The following is a 27,030-nucleotide window of genomic DNA, read 5'->3' as shown; positions in this document are numbered from 1 at the left end:
TGTGGATGTGGTGCCAATCAAGTGGGCTGCTTTGTCCTGGACGGTGTCCAGCTTCTTCAGTGTTGTGGGAGCTGCACTCATCCAGGCAAGTGGGGAGTATTCCATCCCACTCCTGACTTGTGCCTTGTAGATGGTGGACAGGCTTTGGGGAGTCAGGAGGTGAGTTACTCGTTGCACGATTCCTAGCCTCTGACCTGCTCTTGTAGCCACCGCATTTATATGGCTAGTCCAGTTCCGTTTCTGGTCAATGCTAACCCCCAGGATGTTGATAGTGGGGGGTTCAATGATGGTAATGCCATTGAATATCAAGGGGCGATGGTTGGATTCTCTCTTGTTGGAGATGTTCATTGCCTGGCACTTGTGTGGCGTGAAAGTTACTTGCCATTTGTCAGCCCAAGCCTGGATGTTGTCCAGGTCTTGCTGCATTTGGACATGGACTGTTTCAGTATCTGAAGAGTTGTGAATGGTGCTGAACATTGTGCAATCATCAGCAAACATCCCAACCTCTGACCTTATGATGGAAGGAAGGTCATTGATGAAGCAGATGAAGATGGTTGGGCTGAGGACACTATCCTGAGGAACTCTTGCAGTGATGTCCTGGAGCTGAGATGACTGACCTCCAACAACTACAACCATCTTCCTTTGTGTTAGATATGACTCCAACCAGTGGAGAGTTTCCCCCTCATTCCCATTGACTCCAGTTTTGTTGGGATCTTTGATGCCACACTCGGTCAAGTGCGGCCTTGATATCAAGGGCAGTCACTCTCACCTCACTTTGGGAGTTCAGCTCTTTTGTCCATGTTTGAACCAAGGCTGTAATAAGGTCAGGAGCTGAGTGGCCCTGGCAGAACCCAAACTGGGCATCAGTGAGCAGGTTATTGCTAACAAAGTACCGCTTGATAGCACTGTTGATGACCCCTTCCATTACTTTACTGATGATGGAGAGTAGACTGATGGGGCGGTAATTAGCCCGGTTGGATTTGTCCTGCTTTTTGTGTACAGGACATACCTGGGCAATTTTCCACATAGCCGGATAGATGCCAGTAATTATAGCTTTGCTGGAACAGCTTGGCTAGGGGTGCGGCAAGTTCTGGAGTACAAGTCTTCAGTACTATTGCCGGAATATTGTCAGGGCCTATAACCTTTGCAGTTCCATTGCCTTCAGCCATTTCTTGATATCATATGGATTGAATCGAATTGGCTAAAGACTGGCATCTGGGATGCTGGGGACCTCCGGAGGAGGCTGAAATGGATCATCCACTTGGCACTTCTGACTGAAGATTATTGCAAATGCTTCAGCTTTATCTTTTGCACTGATGTGCTGGGCTCCTCCATCATTGAGGATGGGAATATTTGTGCAGCCTCCTCCTCCAGTGAATTGTTTAATTGTCCACCACCATTCACAACTGGATGTGACAGGACTGCAGAGCTTAGATCTGATCTGTTGGTTGTGGGATCACTTAGCCCTGTCTATCACTTGCTGCTTATGCTGTTTGGCACACAAGTAGTCCTGTGTTATAGCTTCACCAGGTGCCTGGTGCTGCTCCTGTCATGCCCTCCTGTACTCTTCATTGAACCAAGGTTAATCCCCTGGTTTGATGGTAATTATAGAGTTGGGAATATGCTGGGCCATGAGGTTACAGATTGTGTTTGAGTACAATTCTGCTGCTGCTGATGGCCCACAGCGCCTCATGGATGTCCAGTCTTGAGTTGCTAGGTCTGTTCGAAATCTATCCCATTTAGCACAGTGGTAGTGCCACACAAGACAATGGGGGGTATCCTCAATGTGAAGGTGGGACTTCATCTCCACAATGACTGTGCGGTGCTGACTCCTACCAATCCTATCATGGACAGATGCATCTCGTGGCAGGCAGGTTGGTGAGGGTGAGGTCAAGTATGTTTTTCCCTCTTGTTGGTTCCCTCACCACCTGCCGCAGACCCAGCCTAGCAGCTATGTCCTTTAGGTCTCGGCCAGCTCAGTCAGTAGTGATGCCACCGAGCCACTCTTGGTGATGGACATTGAAGTCCCTCACCCAGAATACATTCTGCGCCCTTGCCACCCTCAGTGCTTCCTCCAAGTGATGTTCGACGTGGAGGAACACTGATTCATCAGCTGAGGGAGGGCAGTATGTGGTAATCAGCAGGAGGTTTGTCTTGCCTATGTTTGACCTGATGCCATGAGAATTCATGGGGTCCAGAATCGATCTTGAGGACTCCCCGGGCAACTCCCTCCTCACTGTATACCAGTGTGCTGCCAGTGGGACAGGACATACCCAGGGATGGTGATGGTGGTGTCTGGGACATTATCTGTAAGGTATGATTCCGTGAGGATGACTATGTCAGGCTGTTGCTTTACTAGTCTGTGAGACAGCTCTCCCAAAATTTTGGCATTAACCCCCAGATGTTAGTAAGGAGGACTTTGCAGGGTCGACAGGGCTGCGATTGCCATTGTCGTTTCCGGTGCCTAAGTCGATGCCAGGTGGTCTGTCCTGTTTCATTCATTTTTTGTGACTTTGTAGCAGTTTGATACAACTGAGTTGCTTTGCTAGGCCATTTCAGAGTCAACCACATTGCTGTGGGTCTGGAGTCACATGTCGGCAGCGTCCAGACAACAGATTTCCTTCCCTAAAGGGGCATTAGTGAACCAGATGGGTTTTTACGACAATGGTTCCATGGTTATCATTAGACTTTTAATTCCAGATTTTTATTGTGTTCAAATTCCACCATCTGCCGTGGTGGGATTTGAACCCAGGTCCCCAGGGTATTACCCTGGGACACTGGATTTCTAGCCCAGTGACAATATCACTATGCCATCACCTCCCCTTAATCTGAAACTTTGATATTATGATAGGGGTTTTATTGTTAGAAGAGGTGGAGTTCAAAGGGGCTGGTGATACAATGAGAATTTACATTCAATGAGCTGTGTTGGATATAACAGAGGGCAGCTGTGTGTGTGCAGGACAGAGGCAATGTAACATCAAAGCCTGTAAGCCTAACACTGTGTCTGCAAAGGAACCAAAGTGAAACGAACCTCATTTTGAATTTGTAAGGTGAAAATGCTTTGCCTGGTGTTTGGTTAAGTCTATGGGTTGTTGTTGCCTTAATGGAGATTAGTTTGGGAATTTGTTACAAAGCTATGATAGTAATTTGTAGCCATGTGTATATGTTCAACTTGTGTAAATTAATAAATGTCTCGTGTAGTTTGATATAAAACCTCTCGAGAACTGGTGGTCTGATTCCTGAATTTAGAGCTGCATCTCAAACATACCATTAAAAAATATAGGTTATGACAGTTGTTTAAAGTTTCCCTCTGGGATTTTTAAGCAACTCAGTTTTACCAACTATTGCTGGAATATTATCTGCCTTGATCCAGAGCCTTTAGCCATTTCCGGATATCAAGTGAATTGAGACTTTGTAGTAGTTTGATACAACTGAGTGGTTTGCTTGGCCATTTCAGGCAGCATTTAAGAGTCAACCACTGTGGGGTTGCAGTCAGGTATTGATCGCAGATTTCCTTCCCTAAATGTCATTAGTGAACCAGATGGGGTTTTACAACAATTGTTTCATGATCATAACGAGACTTTGGAAAGGATGCAGAATGTACTCTGGGTGGGGAATTTCAATGTCCATCACCAAGAGTGGCTCAGTAGCACCGTTACTGACCGAGCTGGCTGAGTCCTAAAGGACATAGCTGCTAGACTGGGTCTGCGGCAGGTGGTGAGGGAACCAACGAGGAAAAATCCTACTTGTCCTCACCCTCACCAATCCACCTGCTGCAGATACATCTGTTGATGACAGTATTGGTAGGAGTGACCACCACACAGTCCTTGTGAAGATGAAATCCTGTTTTCACATTGAGGATATCCTCCATCATGTGAAACATGCTAAACCGTGCTAAATGGGATAGATTTCAGCTGGCTAGGCCAGCATTTATTGTCCATCCCTAGTTGCCCCTTGAGAAGGTGGTGGTGAGCTGCCTTCTTGAACCGCTGCAGCCCATGTGGTGTAGGTACACCCACAGTGCCGTTAAGAAGGGAGTTCCAGGATTTTGACCCAGCGACAGTGAAGGAACGGTGATATATTTCCAAGTCAGGATGGTGAGTGACTTGGAGGGGAACTTCCAGGTGGTGGTGTTTCCATCTATCTGCTGCCCTTGTCCTTCTAAATGGGAGTGCTGTCTGAGGAGCCATGGTGAAATCAAGGGGAGATGATGGCGTAGTGGTATTGTCGCTGGTCTAGTAATCCAGAGAACCAGGCTAGTGGCCTGGGGTTCAAATCCTGGGCCCCTAGGCAATAAAAAGCTTCCACCCTCAGTGCTTCCTCCGAGTGGTGTTCAACATGGAGGAGCACTGATTCGTCAGCTGAGGGGGGTGCTGGGCAGTATGTTTTCTTGCCCATGTTTGACCTGATGCCATGAGACTTCATGGGGTTGAGAGTTAATGTTGAGGACTCCCAGGGCAACTCCCTCCCGACTGTATACCACTGCACCTCCTGTGGCTCTGACTTCTCGGTAGGACAGGGAGGGTGATGTCTGAGATACTGTCTGTAAAGCATGTTTCAGTGAGTATGACTGTGTCAGACTGCTATTTGCCTGGTCTGTGGAGCAGTTCTTTAGGCACCAACCCAGGAAGGGCATTAGGGAACCAGATGCATTTTTATGACAATGTTTTCACTGTCACTATTAGTAAAACGAGCTTTTAATTCCAGATTTATTCATTTAAATTCCACCAGTTGCTGTGGTGGGATTCGAACCTGTGTCCTCACTTGCTTACTACTCTGGTGATATTACCACTACGCCAACGCCTTCCTCCTCATTCAAGTAGTTGGGTGGGGGGGGGGAGGGGCAGTGGTGGCAGGTGGGAGAAGAGGGAGTTAAAAGGAACTTGTGGGAGTCGGGGACAGCATAGTCAGGGGGATAGACACTGTCTAAAAACAAAAAACTAAAAAACTACTGCGGATGCTGGAAATCCAAAACAAAAACAGAATCTGCTGAAGGGTCATGAGGACTCGAAACGTCAACTCTTTTCCTCTCCGCCGATGCTGCCAGACCTGCTGAGTTTTTCCAGGTAATTCGGATAGACACTGTCCTCTGCAGCTGAGAGTGAGAATCCAGACTACGTTGCCTGCCTGGTGCCAAGGCTTGGAACATTTGATCAAGGCTGGAGAGGAACTTAGCCATGTACAAATTGGCACAGGGTAAATAAGATTAGAGAGATGAATATGTGGTTCAAAGACTCAGCAGATGGGGCTAGAGTTTACAAAAACAGTAAAAAACAAACAAACTGAACTAAGGGCTCTCAATCTGAATGCCCGCAGCATTCAAAATAAAACAGATGAATTGTCAACTCAAATACAAGTTCATATGTATGACCTGATAGCCATTACAGAGATATGGTGTCATAAATACTTTAATCACAGAAAATAGTTCATCTTCTAGGACTAACAACATTGTGGAAGTGTGTGTGTTTTTTTAAAGGATACTGACCCTGAAAGGGTTAACGGAAGGACGCTGATGGCTATTCCTGGGAAAGACAGCATTTTACAAGAGAAGGTAATTAAGCATTTTTAAAGAAGTTGGAAACCTCTTGACCCTGGTGGACTGTTTACAAAAGGATCACGTGGTGGTTTATGGCTTTGCCTGGAAAACTGTGTTTAAAAGCCGGTTTAGGTTTTGCTTCAGGGAAAAAGGAGGATCAATTCCTTGTGAAAAGAAGACCACTGCTCTTTACAGTCCAGAGCTAGTCCGCAGTTGGAAGTGAAGAGAAGATGCTCCTAAGTTACTCTATGTGCTGGAATTGAGTACCTGCGAGTTTTCCTCAAGTCCACAAGAAAAGTCTTGCAGACCAGTGCTGAGAAATCAACCATATAGCCCAGATGCCATTTCAAGGACTCCCCTTCCCTCGAACTATTGACTTCTAATTTTCTGACGGAATTCCTCTTTTATTTTATTATTTTTTGTTTGGGTTGTGTGTGTGTGTGTGTGAGAGAGAGAGGCGGGGGAGAGAGTTAGGGTATTTGGAAAGGGTAATTATTATACTTTCATATTTCAAAGAGTAAGCTAATAAACTTTGCTTTTCTACTTGACAAGTCTGGTTTTATAGTAAACTAATAATTTTGCTGTTTGCTGAAGAAACCTGGTCATTGAGTGGTCAGTTTGAAATTAATGGGTAAAGCACATATATATATCTGTATAGCTAGTTGGAAAGATCATTTAAATAAACGTTGTGACCTACAGAGTAGTGGAACTAGAGACAGTGCACTCCTCCCATCTTGGTTGTAACATTGACTACAAGGAAACCAAAGCTGGGACCTGAATATCCAAGGGTATGTAACATTCAGGAAGGATGGGAAGCAGGGAAAAGGTGGTGGGGTAGCTCTGTTAATTAAAGAGGGCATAAGTGCTGTAGTGCGAAATCATCCTCGTTCCTTAGTTCTAAAAATCAAGACATGGAATCTGTTGTGGAACTAAGAAAACCGCAAGCTGCAGAAAACATTGGTAGAATTGTTTATAGGCCACCAAACAGCAGTGGTAATATAAATCAGTATAAATCAGGAAACGAGAGGTGTGTCCAACAAGGGTAATACAGTAATCATGGGAGATTGCAATCTACATATAAACTGGGTAAACCTAATTGGTAACAATGTTGTGAAGGACGAATGTTTGGAATCTATGCGAGATGGTTTTCTAGAGCAGTACATTGAGGAACCAACTAGGAAATGGGCTATTTTAGATCTAGTATTGTGCAATAAAAATGGGATAATTAATAATCTTGTTGTAAAGGAGCCTTTAGGAAAGAGTAACAATAATATGATAGAATTTTACATTAAGTTTGAAAGCGATATAGTTCAATCAGAAACTAGGGTCTTGAATCTATGCAGAGGAAACTATGAAGATATGAGGGGCAAATTGGCTATGGTGGATTGGGAAACTACATTAAAAGGAGTGACTTGGGTAGGCAATGGCTAACGTTTAAAGAACTAATACATAGTTTACAACAAAAACACATTCCTTTAATGCACAAAAAACCCAGCAAGGAAAGTATTCCAACCGTGGCTAACAAAAGAAATGAAGGATTGCATTAGATCAAAGGAAAAAGTGGAGGAAAGTTGCCAAAAAAAAAGTAAGCCTGAGGATTGAGAGCATTTTAGAATTCTGAGGGACCAAGAAAAAGATTACGAAAGGGGAAATAGGATGAGAGTAAACTAGCGAGAAACAAAAATGGACTGTAAAAGTTTCTATACGTATGTAAAAAGGAAAAGATTAGCAAAGACAAATGTGGGTCCATCACACGTGGAGTCAGGAGAATTTAAAAAGGAGAATAAAGAAATGGCAGAGAAATTAAACAAGTACTTTGTGTCTTTCTTCATGGTTAAAAACCTCCCAGAAATAATGGAGAGTCAAGGGACTAGTGTAAATGATAAACTGCAAAATATTATTAGCAAATAAAAAATTACTAGAGAAATTAATGAGGCTTAAAGTAGAGAAATCTCCTGGACCTGATGATCTACATCCCAGGGTGTTGAAAGAGGTGGCTGTAGAGTTAGAAGATGTATTGGTGATCATCTTTCAAAATTCTATAGACTCTGGAATGGTTCCTGCAGATTGGAAGGTGGCGAATGTAACCCCACTGTTTAAGAAAGGAGAGAGAAAATGGGGAACCACAGGCCTGTTAGCCTGACATCAGTAGTAGGGAAAAGGCTAGAATCCATAATCAAGGATGTGATAATAGGACACCTAGAAAATAATGGTCGGATTGGGCAGAGATTTTATGAAAGGGAAATCATGTTCAACAAATCTGTTGAGTTTTTTTTTGAAGATATAAACAACAGAATAAATAAGGAGGGACTGGTGGATGTAAACAAAATTAAAGCACATGGGATTAGGGAGAATATACTGGCATGGACTGGTTAATGGGCAAAAAACAGAGAATAGAAATTAATGGGTTATATTCAGGTTGGCAGGCTGTGACTAGTGGGGTACCACAAGGATCAGTGCTTGGGCCCCAGCTATTCACAATCAATATCAATGATTTGGATGTGGGGATTAAATGTAATATCTCCAAGTTTGCAGATGACACAAAACTAGGGGGAGCTGTGAATCGTGAGAAGGGTGCTAAGATGGTTCAAGGAGGTTTGGAGAGGCTAAGCAAGAGGGCAAAAAATTGGCAGATGAAATACAAATGGTGAAATGTGAGGTTATTCACTTTGGTAGGAAAAACAGAAACAAGTATTTCTTAAATGGTGAGAGACTGAGCAGTGTTGAACTTCAAAGGGATTCTTGTTCATGAGTCATTGAAAGCTAACATGCAAGTACAGCAAGGAATTAAAAAGGCAAATGGTATGTTGGCCTTTATTACAAGAGGATTTGAGTGTAGGAGTAAAGATGTCTTACTGCAATTAAATAGATAAAAGCAAAAAACTGCGGATGCTGGAAATCCAAAACAAAAACAAAAATAAAAAAAATACCTGGAAAAACTCAGCAGGTCTGACAGCATCTGCGGAGAGGAACACAGTTCCTTGGGCCTTGCTGAGATTGCACCTGGAGTATTGAGTAAGGTTAAATAGGCTGGGCTTTTATTCTCTGGAGTTTAGAAGAATGAGAGGTGATCTCATTCAAACATACAAAATTCTTACAGGGCTCAACAGCATAGGTGCAGGAAGGATGTCTCCCCTGGCTGGGGGAGTCTGGAACCAGGGGACACAGTCTCAGAATAAGGGGCAGGCCATTTTGGACTGAGACGAGGAGGAGTTTCCTCATTCAGAGGGTGGTGAATTCTCTGCCCCAGAGGTCTGTGGTGGTTCAGTCATTGGGTCTGTTCAAGGCTGAGATCGATAGATTTCTACATATTAAAACATGAAGGGATACAGGGATAGAGCAGGAAAGTGGTGTTGAAGTAGATGATCAGTCATGATCTCATTTAATGGTGGAGTGGGCTCAAAGGGCTGAATGGCCTCCTCCTGCTCCTATTTCTTATGTTCTAGTATGCTGATATGGTGAGATGAAGGTGGGTGGGAGGTGGCTCGTGTGGAGCATAAACACCAGTATTGACCTGTTGGACTGACCTGTTTCTGTGCTGTATATTGATGTAGTTCGATATAAAGTCAAGTCTTGCACGTGGACAGCATGGGCTAGGTAGCAGAGGCCCTTGGTGAGATATTTCCCAGTTAGCAGGGTGCCAGGTAGGGGAGAATGGCAGTGAAAAAAATAGCTCAACCACACATTTTACTGAATTGATTTTATTTTTAAACTAATTATTTGTTCATCTCACTGGGTGTACAATATATTTGATCGCAGTCCACTCCCAGCCTTCACCTGGTTCCAAAAACCCGAGTGCCCTATCTCGGTCAACCGGCTAGGCAGTTGCCGTCAAGGTTAGTAGATATATAAAAAAAGGTTTTGTTCTTGGAAAAAGTAAACCTCAATTGGGTGACAATGGGTTTAACGCTTTAGCCCCTTTCCCCGTTGCATAGAAAGAAAAGTGGGTGGGGGCGGGGTGCGTAGGAACTGGATTTACATTGTTAACGATTGAAATGATATGTTGTTAGATTACAGTATTGTCACTGGACTCTGAACAGACACAGATCCCTCACTGCTTATATTTCTCAAAATGTTCCCGTGCAATGATCAGTCTCTGGATCTGAGCAGTGCCTTCATAGATCTGAAAAAGAAATTGCATTTAAAAAAAAATGACCAGAAATTACAGCAAGATGATTTACTTCATACAGTGCAATGGAAACAATAATGACCAAAACAATAAACGATAAATTATAATGGTTACAATTAAATGTACAAGTAGCACCAAACAACCATAAACAACTTGAATTTATAGAAGCGCCTTAAATGCAGTGAAACATCGCAAGGTGATCCATTGATAAGTAAATCAGGCAGAATTTGACTATAAAACACAGGTTAGGTCTCAGCAGAAGTACTGCTTTTTTTTAAACAGTTCACTCATTTTTTAAAAAGCTGATATTTACCAGTCAAATAACTATAATTTGAATGCCCAAATCCTACATCAGGTGCTGCAATGGTTGAGGTGTTAAGCTGACGATCTGTCTGACCGCTCCCTGATGCTACGGTCAATATTTATTGGAATTGTGTGTCCACCACATTTCAGGAAGGGAGCAGAGGTTATTTACTCGAATGAGAACAGGGATGAGGGACTTCAGTTATGGAGGTACTGGAGCAGATATAAATCAGGAGAGGAGCAGGGACGATCAGCTATAAATCTCGAGAGAGGCGGCTGTGAGGAGCCGGTCTCCCTGTGAAACAGGGAAGAACCTAACAAGAAAATCTAAAGTTGAAAAAGATCCATTAGGGGAGTGTAGAACCGGAGAAAAACTCCAGCTTAGCGAGTGATTTACTGTGTAACAATCCAGGGTTATAATTTATTAAATAATTAAGTTTTGTGTTTAATTAATCGAATCCGGGGAGACAAAATTAAAAATAACTTTAATAGAAGGTACTAACTTTTAAGGGCTCCAAATTTTTATAAAGCTCCAGTCTCTTCACATTAACTGAAGCCCCTCATCCCTGGAACTTTCTAGGAAATCACCTCTGCACCCTTTCCAAGGCCTTGACATCCTTTTAAGTTAAGGTTTGACATGTATAAATAATAAATTAAATAAATAATAATAAAGGAAACGATAAATAAAAATAAGGATTGGAAGTGAGGCAGTGAAAACCAGAGCAATTTAAAAAAGGGCCCCTAAGTATGAATTTGTGGTGCACCACAACTGCAACATGTAGGAGTTTGTGGACAGCATTATGATCCCTGGTGACCACATCTGTGGTAAGTGTCTGCATCTCTAGGAACTTCAGCTTAGAGTTAGAACATAAGAAATAGGAGCAGGAGTAGGCCATTCGGCCCCTCAAGCCTACCCCCCCATTCAATAAGATCATGGCTGATCTGTCCCAGGCCTCAACTCCTCTTTCGTGCCAGCTCCTCATAGCCCTCAACTCCCCGATATTTCAAAAATCTATCTACCTCCTCTTTAAATACTTTCAGTGATCTAGCCTCCACAACTCTGGGGTAGAGAATTCCAGACATTTACTACCCTCAGAGAAGAAATTCCTTCGCATCTCAGTCTTAAATGAGTGTCCCCTTATTCTGTAACTATGTCCCCTAGTTCGAGATTCCCCCACTAGTGGAAACATCTTCTCATCATCTACCCTGTCAAGCCCCCTCAGAATCTTGTACGTTTCAATAAGATCATCCCTCATTCTTCTAAACTCTAATGAATAAAGGTTTAACCTGTTTAGCCGTTCTTGATAAGTCAACCCCATCATCCCAGGAATCAGCCCAGTGAATCTCTTTTGAACTGCCTCCAATGCCAGTATATCCTTTCTTAAATACGGAAACTAAACTGTACACAGTACTCCAGGCGTGGCCTCACCAACACCCTGTACAGTTGTAACAAGACTTCCCTATTTTTAAACTCTAACCCCTTAGCAATACAGTCCAAAATTTTATTTGCCTTTTTAATTACTTGCTGCACCTGCATGCTAACTTTTTGTGTTTCATGCACAAGAACACCCAGATTCCTCTGAACTCCACTTTTTGGAGTCTCTACCTATTTAAATAATAGTCTGCCTTTTGATTTTTCCTACCAAAATGCATGACCTCACACTTTCCTACATTAAACTCCATCTGCCAAGTTTTTGCCCACTCACTCAACCTGTCTATATCCCCTTGCAGATCCCTTATGTCCTCATCACAACATGCCCTCCCACCTATTTTTGCATTGTCAGCAAATTTGGATACGTTACACTCTGTCCCCTCCTCCAAGTCATTAATATAGATAGTAAATAATTGAGGCCCCAGGACTGATCCTCGTGGCGCTCCACTTGTTACGTCTTTCCAACATGAAAAAGACCCATTAATCCTGACTCTATGTTCTCTGTGTGTTAACCAATCCTCAATCCATGCTAACACATTACTCCCAATACCATGAGCTCTTATCTTGTGCAATAGTCTTTTATCGAGTGCCTTCTGGAAATCCAAATACACTACATCTACTAGTTCCCCTTTATCAACTCTGCTTGTTATATCCTCAAAGAACTCTAGCAAATTTGTTAAACATGATTTCCCTCTCACAAAACCATGTTGACTCTGTTTGATTGCATTAAGCTTTTCTAAATGTCCTGTCATTTCTTCCTTAATAATGGACACTGGCATTTTTTCAACAACAGATGTTAGGTTGACGGGCCTATAGTTTCCTGCTTTTTGTCTCCCTCCCTTCTTGAACCGGGGCATCACATTGGCAGTTTTCCAATGCACTGGGACCCTCCTGGAATCCAGTGAGTTCTGGAACATTTTGACCAATGCCTCCACTATCTCTGCAGCCACTTCCTTTAAAACCCTTGGACACAGGCCATCAGGTCCTGGCGACTTGTCTGCCTTTAGTCCCATTAGTCTGTCAAATACTTTGTCCCCGTGATAGAGACTGTTACAAGATCTTTCCTCCCATTAGCTCCTTGCTTATCTGATATCTTTAGGATGTTTATAGTGTCCTCCATCCTGAAAACCGATGTAAAATACTGATTTAAATTATCTGCCATTTCCCTGTTCCCCATTTTCAATTCTCTAGTCACATCCTCCAAGGTTCCCATGCTCACTTTAGCCACTCTCTTCTTGTTATATACTCATAGAAGCTCTTGCATATTTTTTGTCAATTTACTTTCATAATCAATTTTCTCCCTTTATTAGATTTTTAGTCATCCGCTGCTGGTTCCTAAAAAATTCCCAATCCTCTGGCCTACCACTAGTTTTCGCCGCTGTGTATGCCTTAGTTTTTGATTGGATACTCTCCTTGACCACCTTTGTTAACCATGGGTAGTTCATCCTCCTCAGCATCTTTTTGACCGGGATAAATTTTTGCTGAGTGTTATGAAATATCTGCTTAAATGTCTGCCACTGCTCATCCACTGACCTTCCCCTTAGTCTATTTTCCTAGCCCGCTTTAGACAACTCTTTCTTCATACCTCTGTAATTGCCCTTAGTTAAGTTTAGGACACTGGTTTGAGACCAGAGTTGCTCGCCCTCAAACTGAATTTGAAATTCTACCATGTTGTGATTGCTACCCCCTAGAGGATCCTTATTAATCCCACCCCATTGCAAATTACTAGATCTAAAATATACTGTTCCCGGGTAGGTTCTGCAACGTATTGCTCTGATGCACTCTACAAATTCGTCTTCCATGTTACCCCTGCCAATCTGATTTGTCCAGTCAACGTGCAGATTAAAATCACCCATGACAATTGTAGCGTCCTTCCTACACACCTCCATTATTTCCTGATTTGTACTTCGGCCTACAGTGAGGCAACTCTTCGGGGGCCTATAGACGACTCCCACCCATGACTTCTTCCCTTGCTATTCCTTATTTCCACCCAAACTGATTCCACATCACGATCTGTTGCACCTATACCACTATTCACCACTGCACTGATACCTCCCTTTGTTAACAAAGCTACCCCACCTCCTTTTCCTTTTTGCCTATTTTTCCGGAACATTGAATACCCTTGAATATTGAGTCCCCATCTTGGTCACCCTGCAACCACTGTAACAGCTATCAAGTCATATTCATTTATTCCTATTTGTGCCATCAAGTCACCTATCTTGTTATCTGAATGCATGCAGCATTTGTAAAGAGCCTTAAACTTTGACTTTTTACCATTATTGCTCATTCTGGTTCTGATTTTTACTGCACTCTTCTGCTTATATTTTCTGCCCCTTCCTGTTGCACTTTATCATTTGCCTCCCCATTACCCTGCGTCTCTGCTCTCTCGTTTCTTTTTGATTTTTTTTAAACTTCCCGTCAATTGAACCTTGCCCCTCACTAATTAGTTTAAAATCCTGTCTACACCCCAGTTATACAATTCTCCAGGACACTGGTCCCAGCCTGGTTCAAATGAAGCCCGTCCCAGCGGAACAGCTCTCTCCTTCCCCAGTACTGGTGCCAGTGCCCCATGAATTGGAACCCATTTCTCCCACACCAATCTTTGAGCCATGCATTTACCTCTCTAATCTTATTTACCTTACACCAATTTGCACGTGGCTCAGGTATTAATCCGGAGATTATTACCTTTGTGGTTTTGCTTTGTAATTTAGTCCCGAGCTGCTCATAATCCCTCAGCAGAACCTCTTTCCTAGTCCTATCTATGTCGTTGGTACCTACGTGGACCACGACAACTGGATCCTTCCCCTCCAACTCCAAGTTCCTCTCCAGCCCAGAAGAGATGTCCTTAACCTTGGCACCAGGTGGGCAATACAGCCTTCAGGACTCTCTGTCTTTGCTGCAGAGAACAGTATCCATTCCCCTAACTATACTATCCCCTAATACTACTACATTTCTCTTTTCTCCCCCCACTTGAATGGCTCTCTGTACCATAGTGCTGTGGTCAGTTCACTCATCGTCCCTGCAGTCTGTGTCCTCGTCCACACCAGGAGCAAGAACCTTTTACCTATTGGACAAGGGCGCTGGCTGAGGCTCCGCCAAAGCTAAATTTTGGATCCCCATACCTGCCTCATTCAAAGTCACACCCTGGTGTTCCTGAGCACAGTCCAAATTTGATGTAATTAATCTAAGAGATGTGACTGTTTCCTGAAACACCGTGTCCAGGTAACTCTCCCCCTCCCTGATGTGTCGCAGTGTCTGCAGCTCGAACTCCAGCTCATCAACTCTGAGCCGAAGTTCCTTGAGCAGCCAACACTTGCTGCAAATGTGGTCACCGTGGATCACACTGGCGTTCACCAGCTTCCATATACTGCAGCTGCAACAGCTGACCAGTCATCTCTACTCTATTTAATTAATTTGGATGTTAAAGATTTTAAAAGTGAATTTCTTAACCGTACTCTTCAGCTGTAATAACGTGTCCTGATTTAAACCATTTGGCCAATCAAAAGAGACATGGAAGAGCTACCCACCAATCACCTCCCTGTTTTCCTTTGAAGTCACACTTCAACTCTGACAGGTAGAAACAGGTCCTCCTCTCACAATCTCCTCTAGGTGCTGCTGACTGCTTGGCTCGGGGAGTGCGGGGTGGGGGGGTGGGGGGGGTCCTCTCGCACTCTCCTCTAGGTGCTGCTGACTGCCTGTGTAGGGTCCTCCTTTTGCACACTGCTCTCAATGAGCTGGACTCTGAAATGCAGACATCATTGGGTACCAGGGAGGGGAGATTTACCTGAACACTATGATCCAGCAGGCAGTCATATCCCTTAGGTTAAGTAGTGGTACTGGTCTGGTTAGTGATCAGGGACAGGAGGGCGTGACTGTGTGTCAGGCAGCTGGAGGAACCACAGGTACATTAGTGCAGGAGCCTCAACCTTTTCCCTTATCCAACAGGTACAAAGTTCTAAAAACAAAAAGCTAAAAGCGTTCTGCCGAAGGGTCATGAGGACTCGAAACGTTAACTGATTTCTTCTCCACCGATGCTGCCAGACCTGCTGAGTTTTTCCAGGTAATTCTGTTTTTGTTTAGGTACAAAGTTCTGGCTGCTTGTGAAGGTGAGGGCAAAGTCTGGAAGGTGGTACAGGAGGCCACTGAAGCATGGCAGCAAATAGCAATGTTTCAGTGTTAGGCGACAGAGGGATAGACATTGTTCACTGCAGCCACAACCAGGAGTTCCAAAGGTTGTGTTGTGTGCTTGTTGCAGTATTACAGGATATTTAACTTTGATAAAAGATAGTCAAAATGGAAAAGGAAGGGTGGTTGTGCTGATAATAGAGAATGGGATAAAGACAGTAAAGAAAAATAATCTTAGCTCCATCCAAACTGACTCTATTTGATTTTCTGAGCTAAAAAACATTGGCAGGAATTGTTTACAGGTCCCCTAAGAGTAGTGGTAGAGTAGGGCAGAGTGTAAATCAGGAAATTAGAGGCAGATGTAACAGGAGAATAGAGCAGTCATGCAGACTCTAATGTTTATACGGGTTAGGCAAACCAAATTTGCAATAATAGTGTGGAGGACAAGTTTACAGAATGTATTCAGGGTAGATTGCTGGAGCAGAATGTTGAGGAACCAATTAGGAAGCAGGCTATTTTGTATTTAGCATTGTGCAGTGAGACAGGGTTAACTAACAACCTTGTCGTAAAGGACCCTCTCAGGAAGATTGATCATCATGTGAAAAGATGTTATATTGAATTTGAGAGTGATATAGTTAAGCCCAAAATTAGGGTTTTAAATCTGAACAAAGCAAGTGACATAGGGAAAAGGGGTGAGTTAGCCAAGGTGGACTGGGAAATCACATTAAAAGACATTATGGTACATAAGCAGTGGCAACCATTTAATGAATGAATTTATAGTTTGCAATAAATATACATTCCCTTAAGGAACAAAAACCCAGTGGGAATAGTGATCCAACCATGGCTAACAAGAGAAGTTAAAGATAGGCAGAGGCTTAATAATGTCGGCAAAAAAATGTCAACCTGAAGTTTGGGAGAGTTTTAGAATTCAATGAAGGGTGACCAAGAGATTGATAATGAAAGAGAAAATAAAGCATGAGGGCAGACTAACGAGAGACATAAAAACAGACTGTAAAAGATTCGATAGGTATGTAAACCGGGAGAGATTATTGAAAGTAAACGTGGCTCCAATGGAGACAAAGACTGGGGGAATTATAATGGGGAATAAGGAAAGGTCAGAACAAATGCCTTGTATCTGCCTTCAAGGTACAAGACCAAAAAAAACATTCTGGACATAGTGGGGAACCGAGGGTCAAACGAGAATGTGGAATGTAAAGAAATTAGTATGGCTAAAGATAAAGAACTGGAGGAATTAATGAGACTAAAAGTTGACAAATCCCCTGGAGTTGAGGGCCTACATTCTAGAGTGTAGAAATAGCACCTACAGAGATAATAGATGCATTGCTTAAGATTCTAGAACCATGTTCATGGATTGGAAGGTAACCATGCTATTCAAGCAAGAAGGGAGAGAGAAAACAGAATGATAGGCCTGTTAGCCAGACGTTAGTAGTGGGGAAAATGTTAGACTATTATTAGGGACACAGTAACAGGGCACTTAGAAAATCATATTACTAGGAAATTTAAGAAACTGAAACTGTGTTTGACAAATCTAAGTTTTTTGAGGTTATGACCAGCAGGATAGATAAGGGGGAACTTTTAAGGTGGTGGTGAGCTGCCTTCTTGAACCGCTGCAGTCCATGTGGTGTAGGTACATCCACAGTGCTATTAGGGAGGGAGTTCCAGGATTTTGACCCAGCGACAGTGAAGGAACAGCGATATATTTCCAAATCAGGATGGTGAATGGTTTGGAGGGGTGCTTCTAGGTGATGGTGTTCCCATGTGTCTGCTGCTCTTGTACATGTTTTGTGTTCAAGGGCACCTTGGTCCCTCTGAATACCAACATTTTCTAATCCCCATATTATATTCTATGTGTCAGCCATGGCTCAGTGAGTAGCACTCTCTTCTCTGAGTCACAAGGTTCTAGGTTCAAGTCCCACTCCAGGACTTGAACACAAAAATCAAGGTTGACATTCCCAGTGTTAGTCTCCTTGATGTTGTTTTCAAAAAGCACTCAATAAGGTGCCACACAAGAGGTTATTATACAAAAGTAGTGCTCATGGGATTAGGGTAATACTTTAGCATGCATGGAGGACTGTTTAATGAACAGAAAACAGAAAGTAAGAAGGAATGGGTCATTTTTGGGTTGACTAGTGGCATACTGCAAAGGTCAGTGCTTGGTCCTCAGCTATTTACAATCTATATCAATGATTTAGGAGGTTGAGAGACACAGTGGGTAGCGTCCCTGCCTCTGAGTGCGAAGCTCCAAGTTTAAGTCCCATTCCAAGACCTGATTGCTGAGGAAGATGTGCTCATAACATGGCCACAGAGGTTGAGTATTGACTTTTAAATCCTTCCAACACACACCAATGACAGGTGGTAAGTGTGGGAGAGATTCCCAATCAGCAATGTGATGGAAAGAATGTTGGAGCCCCTACTATCACTATCCATAGCTCCAGACTACAACATGCAAATTGCCACAGTAACTTGGATTCCATGGGGACCTGGGTGGCTGGATGGCCTGTTTAGACCAGGTTAGTGCCCAACAGCTTGGAGTTCGGTCCCTGTACCGGCTGTGGTGGATTCGGGACCTGCCTTGCCCCACCCCGTGGTGGAGATCGCGGTGCTGTGGGTCAGGCCTGCCTTCGGGCAGAGAACTGATGATGATCATTAATGATTTAGATGAGAGGACCAAGTGCAATGTATCCAAGTTTGTTAATGATACAGAGTTAAGTGGTAAAGTAAGCTGTGAGGAGGGTGTAAAGGGGCTGCAAAGGGATAAGGTTAAGTCAGTGGGCAAACATGGTAAAAAAAAAAGACAGACTTGCATTTACACATCTCAAAGCATTTTACAGCCAACGAAGCACCTTTGAAGTGTAGTCAGGGTTGTAATGTAGGAAACGCGGCAGCCATTTTGCACATAGCAAGCTCACACAAACAGCAATGTTTTAATGATCAGATAATCTGTTTTTATGATGTTGACTGAGGGATTGGCCAGGACACCAGGGATAAAGCCACTGCTCTTCTTCAAATAATGTCATAGGATCTTTTACATCCACAGGAGAGGGCAGGTGGTTTCTCAGTTAACATCTGATCCGAAAGGTGGCACCACCGACAGTGCAGCACTCCCTCTGTACTGCACTGGAATGTCAGCTTTGATTCTTGTGTCCAAATCCTGGAGCGGGACATGAACTCGGGACCTTGTGGCTCAAAGGTGAGAGTGTTAGCAACTGACTTACTTAGACTTAGCTCCTCTGGGCCTGTGTGGGACAATGGGCAGCAAGACTCCACCCTCAGGCCCACCAACTGAGCCATGACTAAAACAGAGTATAATAAGGGGTACTGTGATTATCTACTATAGTAGGAAAAATAGAAAAGCAGAATCTTTTTTAAATAGTGAAAGATTAGTAAATGTTGGAATTCAGAGGGACCTGGGTGTTCTTGAACAGGAATCACAAAGTTAACATGAAGGAACAGCAAGAAATCAGGAAAGCAAATGCATATGTGAGCCTTAGTTACAAAGGTATTGGAATATAAGAATAAATAAGTCTTACTAAAATTACAAGGGGCTCTGGTGAGGCCACAAATGGAATATCTCTACAGTTTTGGTCTCCTTACCCAGGCAAGGACATACTTGCCTGAGAGGAGTGCAATGAAGAATTAGATTAATTCCTGGGATTGAGGTGATTGTCCAATGAGGAGAGATTTAATAGACTAGGCCTATAGGTGGTCAGCCATTTAGGACAGGGATGAGGAGAAATGAGGAGGGTTCTGAATCTTTGCAATACTCTACGCCAGAGAGCTATGAATGAGTATATTCAAGACCAACAGATGTTTGAATGCCAAGGGATATGGGAATCATACAGGAATGTAGAGATGAGGTGGAAGATCAGTCCTCACTTTACTGCATGGCACAGCAGGCTTAAAGGGCCAAGTGGCTTGCTGCTGCTCCTATTTTGTTATAGGCTGGGGTTGTTCCCCTTCAGCCAGCGATAGTTCAAAATCATGAGGGGGTTTGACATGTAAATAAGGAGAAACTGTTTCCACTGGCAGGAGGGTCTCTAAGGAGAGGGCACACGTTTAAGATAATTGGCTAATGAGCTAGAGGTGAGATGATGAAAAAATTGCTGATGCAGCAAGTTGCTGTGATCTGGAATGTGCTGCCTGAAAGGGTGGTGGAAGCAGATTCAATAGTAACTTTCAGAAGGAAATAAGAATAAAGACTTGAAAAGGAAAAATTTGCAGGGCTACGGGGAAAGAGCAGGGGCTTGGGACTAATTAGATAGTCTTCTCAATGAGCTAACACAGATACAATGGGCCGAATGGCCTCCTGTTGCTGCATCATTCTGATTCTGAGGTTTTGCAGTAGCTTGTTGTAAAATTCAAGAATATAACAATGCAGCTCCAAACCCAATAAACAGCAGGGGCTGAATTTTCCGTTTGTTGGGCGAGCGCGGACCCGATCGCCAGTCGGGCGATCGGGGCCAGGGTGCCATTTTGCGCAGGCAGGCCAATTAAGGCCCGCCCAGCCTGACGTTCGCACAGAAGCGCGATGCGCTCCCTGTGCGGGGGGGTGGAGGGAATTCCTAAAATCGAGAGTGCGCTCTTTCGCGCATGCGCACGAAAGAGCGCACTCATCTCCCTGAGGCTAAGTGCAGCCTCAGGGAGATCGCCTCTACTTTTAAAAATGTTAACAATAGAGAAAAAAAAATTCCCTTACGTGTCCCCTCGTGACAATGTTACGAGTTGGGACATGTTCATAATTTCCATAAAAACTTTATTAAAATTTTAAAAACCCGACATGAAACCTCATCCCGCCGCTGGATGAGGTTTCATGTTTTTTCAAGTTGCTGCCGCGGATCCTGGCCGACCCGCCAACCTTAAGGTTGGACGGGCAGGACCTTTAATTGTTTAATTGATCCTGTGAATGGCCTCAATTGGCCATTGGCAGGTCGGCGGGCCCACAGCTGATTTTGCTGCGCCCCCGCCTTCCTGAAAATTTAAATGGGGTGCGTACACCCGACGTCACCAACTGTCAGCGAGCGGGCCTGACGCCCCGCTCGCCAACGGTAAAATCCAGCCCCAGGTGATCAGTGACATAAAAGGAAAATACTGTGGATGCTGGAAACCTGAAACAAGAACAGAAAATGCTAGAAATAATCAGCTGGTCTGGCAGTTTCTGTTGAGAGAGAAACAGGGTTAACATTTCAGGTTGACGATCTTTCAGTGGCCAATATTCATCCTTTAACCAAGGTCATTTTAAAAGCAGATTATCTGGTCATCATCTCATTGCTGCTTATGAGAGCTTGCTGTGTGCAAATTGGCTGCCACGTTTCCTACATTACAACAACAAATACGCATCAAAGGAAGTATTTCATATCAGTAAAATGCGTTGGGGCATCCTGAGGTTGTGAATGCCACGATAGAAACACAAGTTTTCCCTTTCTCCTTTGAAGTATCAGTGTAATTTCAGTCAATGTAGAGGTTGGGCATCGTCCTGCTTACCTGGTAGATTTTAGCATCTCTCATCAGCTTCTCCACAGGATATTCGCTGTTGAACCCATTGCCCCCAAAGATCTGGACGGCATCACTGGCAACCTGATTGGCCATGTCGCCAGCAAATGCTTTTGCTATGGAGGCGTAGTAAGTGTTCTTCCGCCCTTGGTCCACTTCCCAGGCCGCCCTCTGGTAACTTAGCCGGGCCAATTCCACCTTCAGAGCCATCTCCGCCAGCAGGAACGAAACTGCCTGATGCTACATACACACACACACAGACACACACACACACACACACACAGACACACACACACACATACAGACACAGACACACACACAGACACAGACACACACAAAGAGAGAAATAAGACACAGTGAGACAGGAGGTGGGACAGTTGAGGTTCCCCAGCCCCACATTTGTGGGATTACAGAATCTTACAGGATGGGGAGGCCATTGTGTCTGTGCCTGGTCTTTGAAAGAATTACCCAATTAGTCGAACTCTCTCCACTCTTTGCCCAAAGCCCGGCAAAATTTTCCCCTTCGAGTACTTATCCAATTCCCTTTTGGATGTGACAATTGAATCTGCTTCTACCGCCCTTTCAGACAATCCATTCCAGATCTTAACGTGCTGCACTGTTCTCATCTCTCCTTCTGGATCTACTGCATTCGCTGCTCCCAATGCGGTTTCCTCTACATTGGAGAGACCAAACGCAGACTGGGTGACCACTTTGCAGAACACCTTCGGTCTGTCCGCAAGCATGACCCAGACCTCCCTGTCGCTTGCCATTTCAACATTCCACCCTGCTCTCATGCCCACATGTCCGTCCTTGGTCTGCTGCAATCTTCCAGTGAAGCTCAACGCAAACTGGAGGAACAGCACCTTATCTTCCGCCTAGGCACTTTACAGCCTTCCGGATTGAATATTGAGTTCAACAACTTTAGATCATGAACTCTCTCCTCCATCCCCACCCCCTTTTTCCAATAATTTATATATATTTTTCTTTTCCCACCTATTTCCATTATTTTTAAATGTATTTCCATCCATTGTTTTATCTCTATCTTTTAGCCTATTTCGATCCCTGCACCCCACCCCAACCCCACTAGGGCTATCTGTACCTTGCTCGTCCTGCTTTCTACCCTTAATGTCACCATTAGCACATTTCTTAGATAATATCACCACTGTCAACATCTCTTTGTCTTTTTATCTATGACATATTTTGGTTATCTCCACCTATCACTGGCCCTCTATCCAGCTCTACCTGTCCCACCCCTCCTTAAACCAGCTTATATTTCACCTCTTTTCTATTTTTCCTTAGTTCTGGTGAAGAGTCATTCGGAGTCGAAACGTTAACTGTGTTCCTCTCCACAAATGCTGTCAGACCTGCTGAGTTTTTCCAGGTTTTTTTGTTTTTGTTTCGGATTTCCAGCACCCGCAGTTTTTTGCTTTTATCTCCCTCTGGATCATTTGACAACCACCTTAACTCGGTCTTCGCTGGTTACTGGCCCTCCAGCTACTGGAAACAGTTTCTCCTTATTTACTCTCTCAAAATCCTTCATGATTTTGAACACCTCTATTAAATCTCTTCTCTGCTCTAAAGAGGACAACCTGAGCTTCTCCAGTGTCTCCACATAACTGCAATCTCTCATTCCCGGGATTCCTGCTCCAGTGACTCAGGCACAGACTGGTTTGTCGCACCAAATTAGCATTTGCAGAAGTTGTAACAGTTACAGTGGATTTAAATATTTGTTCTCAAGATGTGGGTGAAGGTGCCAAAGGTCACTCATACAATGTGCTATGGCCTTCTCCTGTGCTTCACGTACTGAGTGATCCTTCAGAGGGCATTGGGGGTGAACCATGTTGGGAGAGCTGGAGGCCCAGGCCAGGCAAGGACAGCAGAATCCCTTCCCTGAAGGAAAATGAGTCAAGTTATGTTTTCAGAAACTCTGTCAGAGGATCCTACAGCAGAGAAGGAGGCCATTCAGCCTAATGCGCCTGTGCCAGCTTTTTGAAAGAGCTATCTCTAATTAGTCCAACTCTCTTGCTCCTTCCCCTCAGCCCGCAAAATGTTCCACTTTCAGAATGTCAGCATTCCAGATCACAACTTGCTGTGTTTAAAAAAAAAAATTCTCATCTCCCCCTCTGGATCTTTTGCCAATTATCTTAAACAGGTGCCATCTGGTTACCCACCCTCCTTCCACTGGAAACAGATTCTCCTTATTTATTCTATCAAAATCCCTCACAATTATGAGTACCTGTATCAAATTTCACTTTAGCCTTATCTGTAGAGAACTGTCGAAGGAGATTTCTGTGCACAGGAAGAGCTGAGAGCCAGCACCAATAACACTCATGGAGTTACCAGCCCAGGCTTGCTTCTGCTGTATTGCAGCAGCTTGCTATCTTAATGCATCAAATCTCTCAGGACAGCTCACACATGTTCTATTTCAGGCGCTGATAGTTAGAACTGGAGCTTAATCTTTCCATACTTAGAAGCCTTTATTTGTAGAGACATGTGTTACCTCCAATCCCAACAATCACAGTTTCAGTTTGCTCCTATATATAGGAACACAAGTGAATCCCCAACCAATACAACTGAACACAGCCAATATAACAACTAAGAGAAGGCTCTCAGTGACCAAAGATGGAAGTTTGGGAATCTGAGGGAGAGGGGCAGAGTAAAGCAGAGGGGTTTCAGAGAGCAATACACAGTTCAGGCTGAGGTGGTTCTCCTCAAGCCACACACCATCCTGACTGGGAACTATATCGCTGTTCCTCCATCCCTGACAACATTTGGACCATTTTGGTTTGGGAACCTTATGCAGCATTTATATTACTAGACTAACAACACAGAGGTCGTGGGGTTCAAATTTCAGGCTGGTGAATTGCTCAGCTGAATTCAATGGTAACTGGTGGTTTGGAGCCCGGAAAGGAACGACTGTAAAAGCTGTCAGACTGAAGCAACGTCCAATCTCTTCTGACCCCAGGTCGCATCCACCACTCTGCTGCTTCTGGCCTCCTGTGAATTCTCACCGCATCACCCCACCCGTGGGCCCTTGCAAATCAAATCAGAGCTTTAAAGAGACATACGGACTCAAAACGCTAATTCTGTTTCTCTCTCCGCAGATGCTGCCAGGGTTGCTGAGTCTTTCCAGCATTTTCTGCTTTTATTTCAGCTTAAGGCATGGCCACCAATGGTAGAGGTATTAAAAATCAGGGGATGCTCAATAAGAGGGCTGTAGGAATTTAGAGGGATAGGGAGGGGCAAGGCCATGGATGGATTTGAACACAAAGATGAACATTTTAAATTTGAGGAATTGTTGTCATTCTTAGCCTTACCTCTGCAAGTAATTTTCCAAAGGTTTTCCTTTCCAGTGCATACTTGGTAGCTTCATCCAAAGCTCTCTGGCCTAAACCAACAGCTCCAGCAGCTACCTGTAATTACATTCATATTTATAGAAAGCAGAGTTCAGTAACAGACTCTAAATACCAAGCACCGTGGGAATAATTACTACATCATTTATTGCACTTTGTGAGTCATCATGTATCTTAACTATGTTTGACTCAATGAGCAGCACTTTCATCACTGAATTAAATGATCATGGGTTTAAGTCACGCTCCAGGGACTCGAGCACAAGATCCAGGCTCCCTCAGTGCAGTACCGTACTGTCAGAAGGGGCGGTACTGAGGGAGCACTGCACTGCCAGAGGGAGCAGTATTGAGGAGGCATGCACTGGCAGTGCGGGGGATAATGAGGGAGCGTTGCATGGTCAGAGGGAGTGGTACTGAGCGAAAGTTGCACTGTTGGAGGGAGCAGTACTGAGGGAGGGCTGCACGATTGCAGCATGTAGTACTGATGGAGTACAGCACAAAGGCGCTAGCTTTTGGATGAGCATTAAACTGAGGTCTCATCTGCTATCTAAGGGGGGGGGTGTAAAAGACCCCACAGCCACAGTTTCAAAGAAGAGCAGGTGGGCAAATCATCGAAAATATGTTGCAACTTTTAAAATGGATAGACAGTGTGGGGATCTTCATATTGCGCATAAGAATCTTTGCTTCAGAATTAGGCTGATACTCCCATCATACATAAGTGGTGACCTTGCTCCAACAACGATTCAACCCAATAGACAAAGCTTCACACAATAGCTCTGTCAAAGTGTCAAACATGTCCTCAAATGACCCACCCCAATACCCCAAAAATTAAACTCAGCAGTAAACTTCACTCACCGGTGGTCTGGTTTTATCGAATGCTCCCATTGCAATTTTGAAGCCAGCGCCCTCTCCAACGAGGACATTTTCCTTGGGCACTCGCACATCTTCAAAGACAATACCTCTAGTATCTGAGCACCGCTGACCCATGTTCATCTCCTAGCTCAACAACATATACATCATGATTAAAAAAGGTTCGAATTTTCTATTGTCCCAATTTATGGCCACGTTTCTCTGTCAATATTTAAAATTGTTAATGAAATGGACAAGGGGTGAAATGGGAGGATGGTAGAGGTTTAGAATTCTGGAAGGATGAGTTCAAAGGTGTTGAAAGGCCTCATCATTCAATCCTGGCTTGTGATTGATCTACGTATACACACACCCACCAATTACACAGCTCAGGTCATGCAACAAGATTATTAAAATGTCACTGCATAAGAGCATGCGCCAAATTTAACCGAATACCTTTCTTCCAATCTGGATTCCAGGGGAGTCAGCGTCTACAATGAGCCCAGTGAAGGCCTTGCCTGCAGAGGCTTTGGGATCTGGATTCGACCGGGCCAGGAGAAAATACCTCGAGTGAAACAAATGTTTAAAAGTTACTGTCCACTTGCAAAAAATTATCAACTTACAATTTTTCATCAAGTTATTTTCCTCAGTTATGAAATGTATTTTTCCTTTTTTTGGTCTCCCAAATGCTACAGGACACCTAGCGCCTGCTTTAGGCCCCAGTCAATCCTCTCCTCAGCCAGTTGCTAAGAGATGCAGCAATGATCCTTGCGATGGCTCAGCCTCAGATTGTTCACTTGTCCCTGGATCCCCGTGCTACCAGCTACCTCCACCCACTTCCAACTGGGTGATGCCAACCTACAAGCTCCCAAATAGACTATTTGATGTTATAATTGTAAATACAGGCTGTGGTTTAATTTGGGGCCCCATTAACTCTCTTTAAAGTTATCCCAGAAATTTAAACATTTTTAAATCACTGGTTAGGCCCCAGCTGGGGTTTTATGTTCAATTCTGGGCTCCACACTTTAAGGAAGGGTATCAAAGCCTCGGCGAGGGTGCAGAGAAGATTTACTAGAATCTCTAGCATAATTCCAGGGATGAGGGACTTCAATTGATGTGGAGAGCCTGGAGAAGCTGGAATTGTTCCCCTTAGAGCAGAGAAGGTTAAGGGGATTATTAATAGAGGTGTTCAAAATCATGAAGGGCTTTCATAAGAATAAATAAGGAGGAATTATTTCCGTTGGCAGAAGGGTCAGTAACCAGAGGACACTGATTTAGCTGACAAAAGAGCCATAAGAGGAATTGGGATTTTTTTTTTTAAACGCAGTGTTTTCTGGTGATCTGGAAAGTGCTGCCTGAAAGGGTGGGGGAAGCAGACTCAATAGGAACTTTAATAAGGGAATTGGGTAAATACTTGAACAGAAATTTACAGGGATATGGGTAAGATCAGTGGAGTGGGACTCATAAAAACTTGCATCACAGAAGGAGGCCATTCAGCCCATCATGCCTGTACTGACTCTTGGAAAGACCAGTTGTGCTTAGTCCCACATCCCTGCTATTGTTCCACTCCAAGTATCTGCCCAACTCCCTTTTAAATTACTTTTAGAATCAGCTTCCACCACCTTCCCAGGTAGTGTTCCAGATCCCAGCAATTGTGTAACATTTCTCCTCCTCTCTCTCTAGTACTTTTCCCAATGACTTTAAATCTATGACAAAAACAGAATTACCTGGAAAAACTCAGCAGGTCTGGCAGCATCGGTGGAGAAGAAATCAGTTAACGTTTCGAGCCTTCATGGCC

General features: G+C 43.9%; 2 protein-coding genes across 3 annotated transcripts in view; one reads left to right on the top strand and one right to left on the bottom strand.

The window, feature by feature from the left end:
* The window catches only part of cryz (crystallin, zeta (quinone reductase)), a 1,066,321-nt gene that overhangs the window by 240,234 nt on the left and 799,057 nt on the right, over nucleotides 1-27,030 (top strand). The gene's annotated exons all lie outside the window — the stretch shown is intronic.
* Nucleotides 9,222-27,030, bottom strand: part of acadm (acyl-CoA dehydrogenase medium chain) — a 77,917-nt gene continuing 60,108 nt past the window's right edge. Inside the window, exons 8-12 of the mRNA XM_078560651.1 lie at nucleotides 25,689-25,797; nucleotides 25,242-25,382; nucleotides 24,354-24,449; nucleotides 21,028-21,276; nucleotides 9,222-9,659 (exon numbers count right to left, since the gene is read on the bottom strand). Coding sequence (XP_078416777.1) covers nucleotides 9,588-9,659; nucleotides 21,028-21,276; nucleotides 24,354-24,449; nucleotides 25,242-25,382; nucleotides 25,689-25,797 — 667 coding nt within the window. The 3' untranslated portion in view covers nucleotides 9,222-9,587. The remainder of the gene's footprint in view (nucleotides 9,660-21,027; nucleotides 21,277-24,353; nucleotides 24,450-25,241; nucleotides 25,383-25,688; nucleotides 25,798-27,030) is intronic.

Source organism: Cetorhinus maximus, chromosome 17 (genome assembly GCF_964194155.1).
Source record: "Cetorhinus maximus chromosome 17, sCetMax3.hap1.1, whole genome shotgun sequence".
In the NCBI taxonomy this organism is placed as follows: Eukaryota; Metazoa; Chordata; class Chondrichthyes; order Lamniformes; family Cetorhinidae; genus Cetorhinus; species Cetorhinus maximus.
Note: the sequence above shows the minus strand (reverse complement) of the source record. Positions and strands in the feature narration are given on the sequence as shown.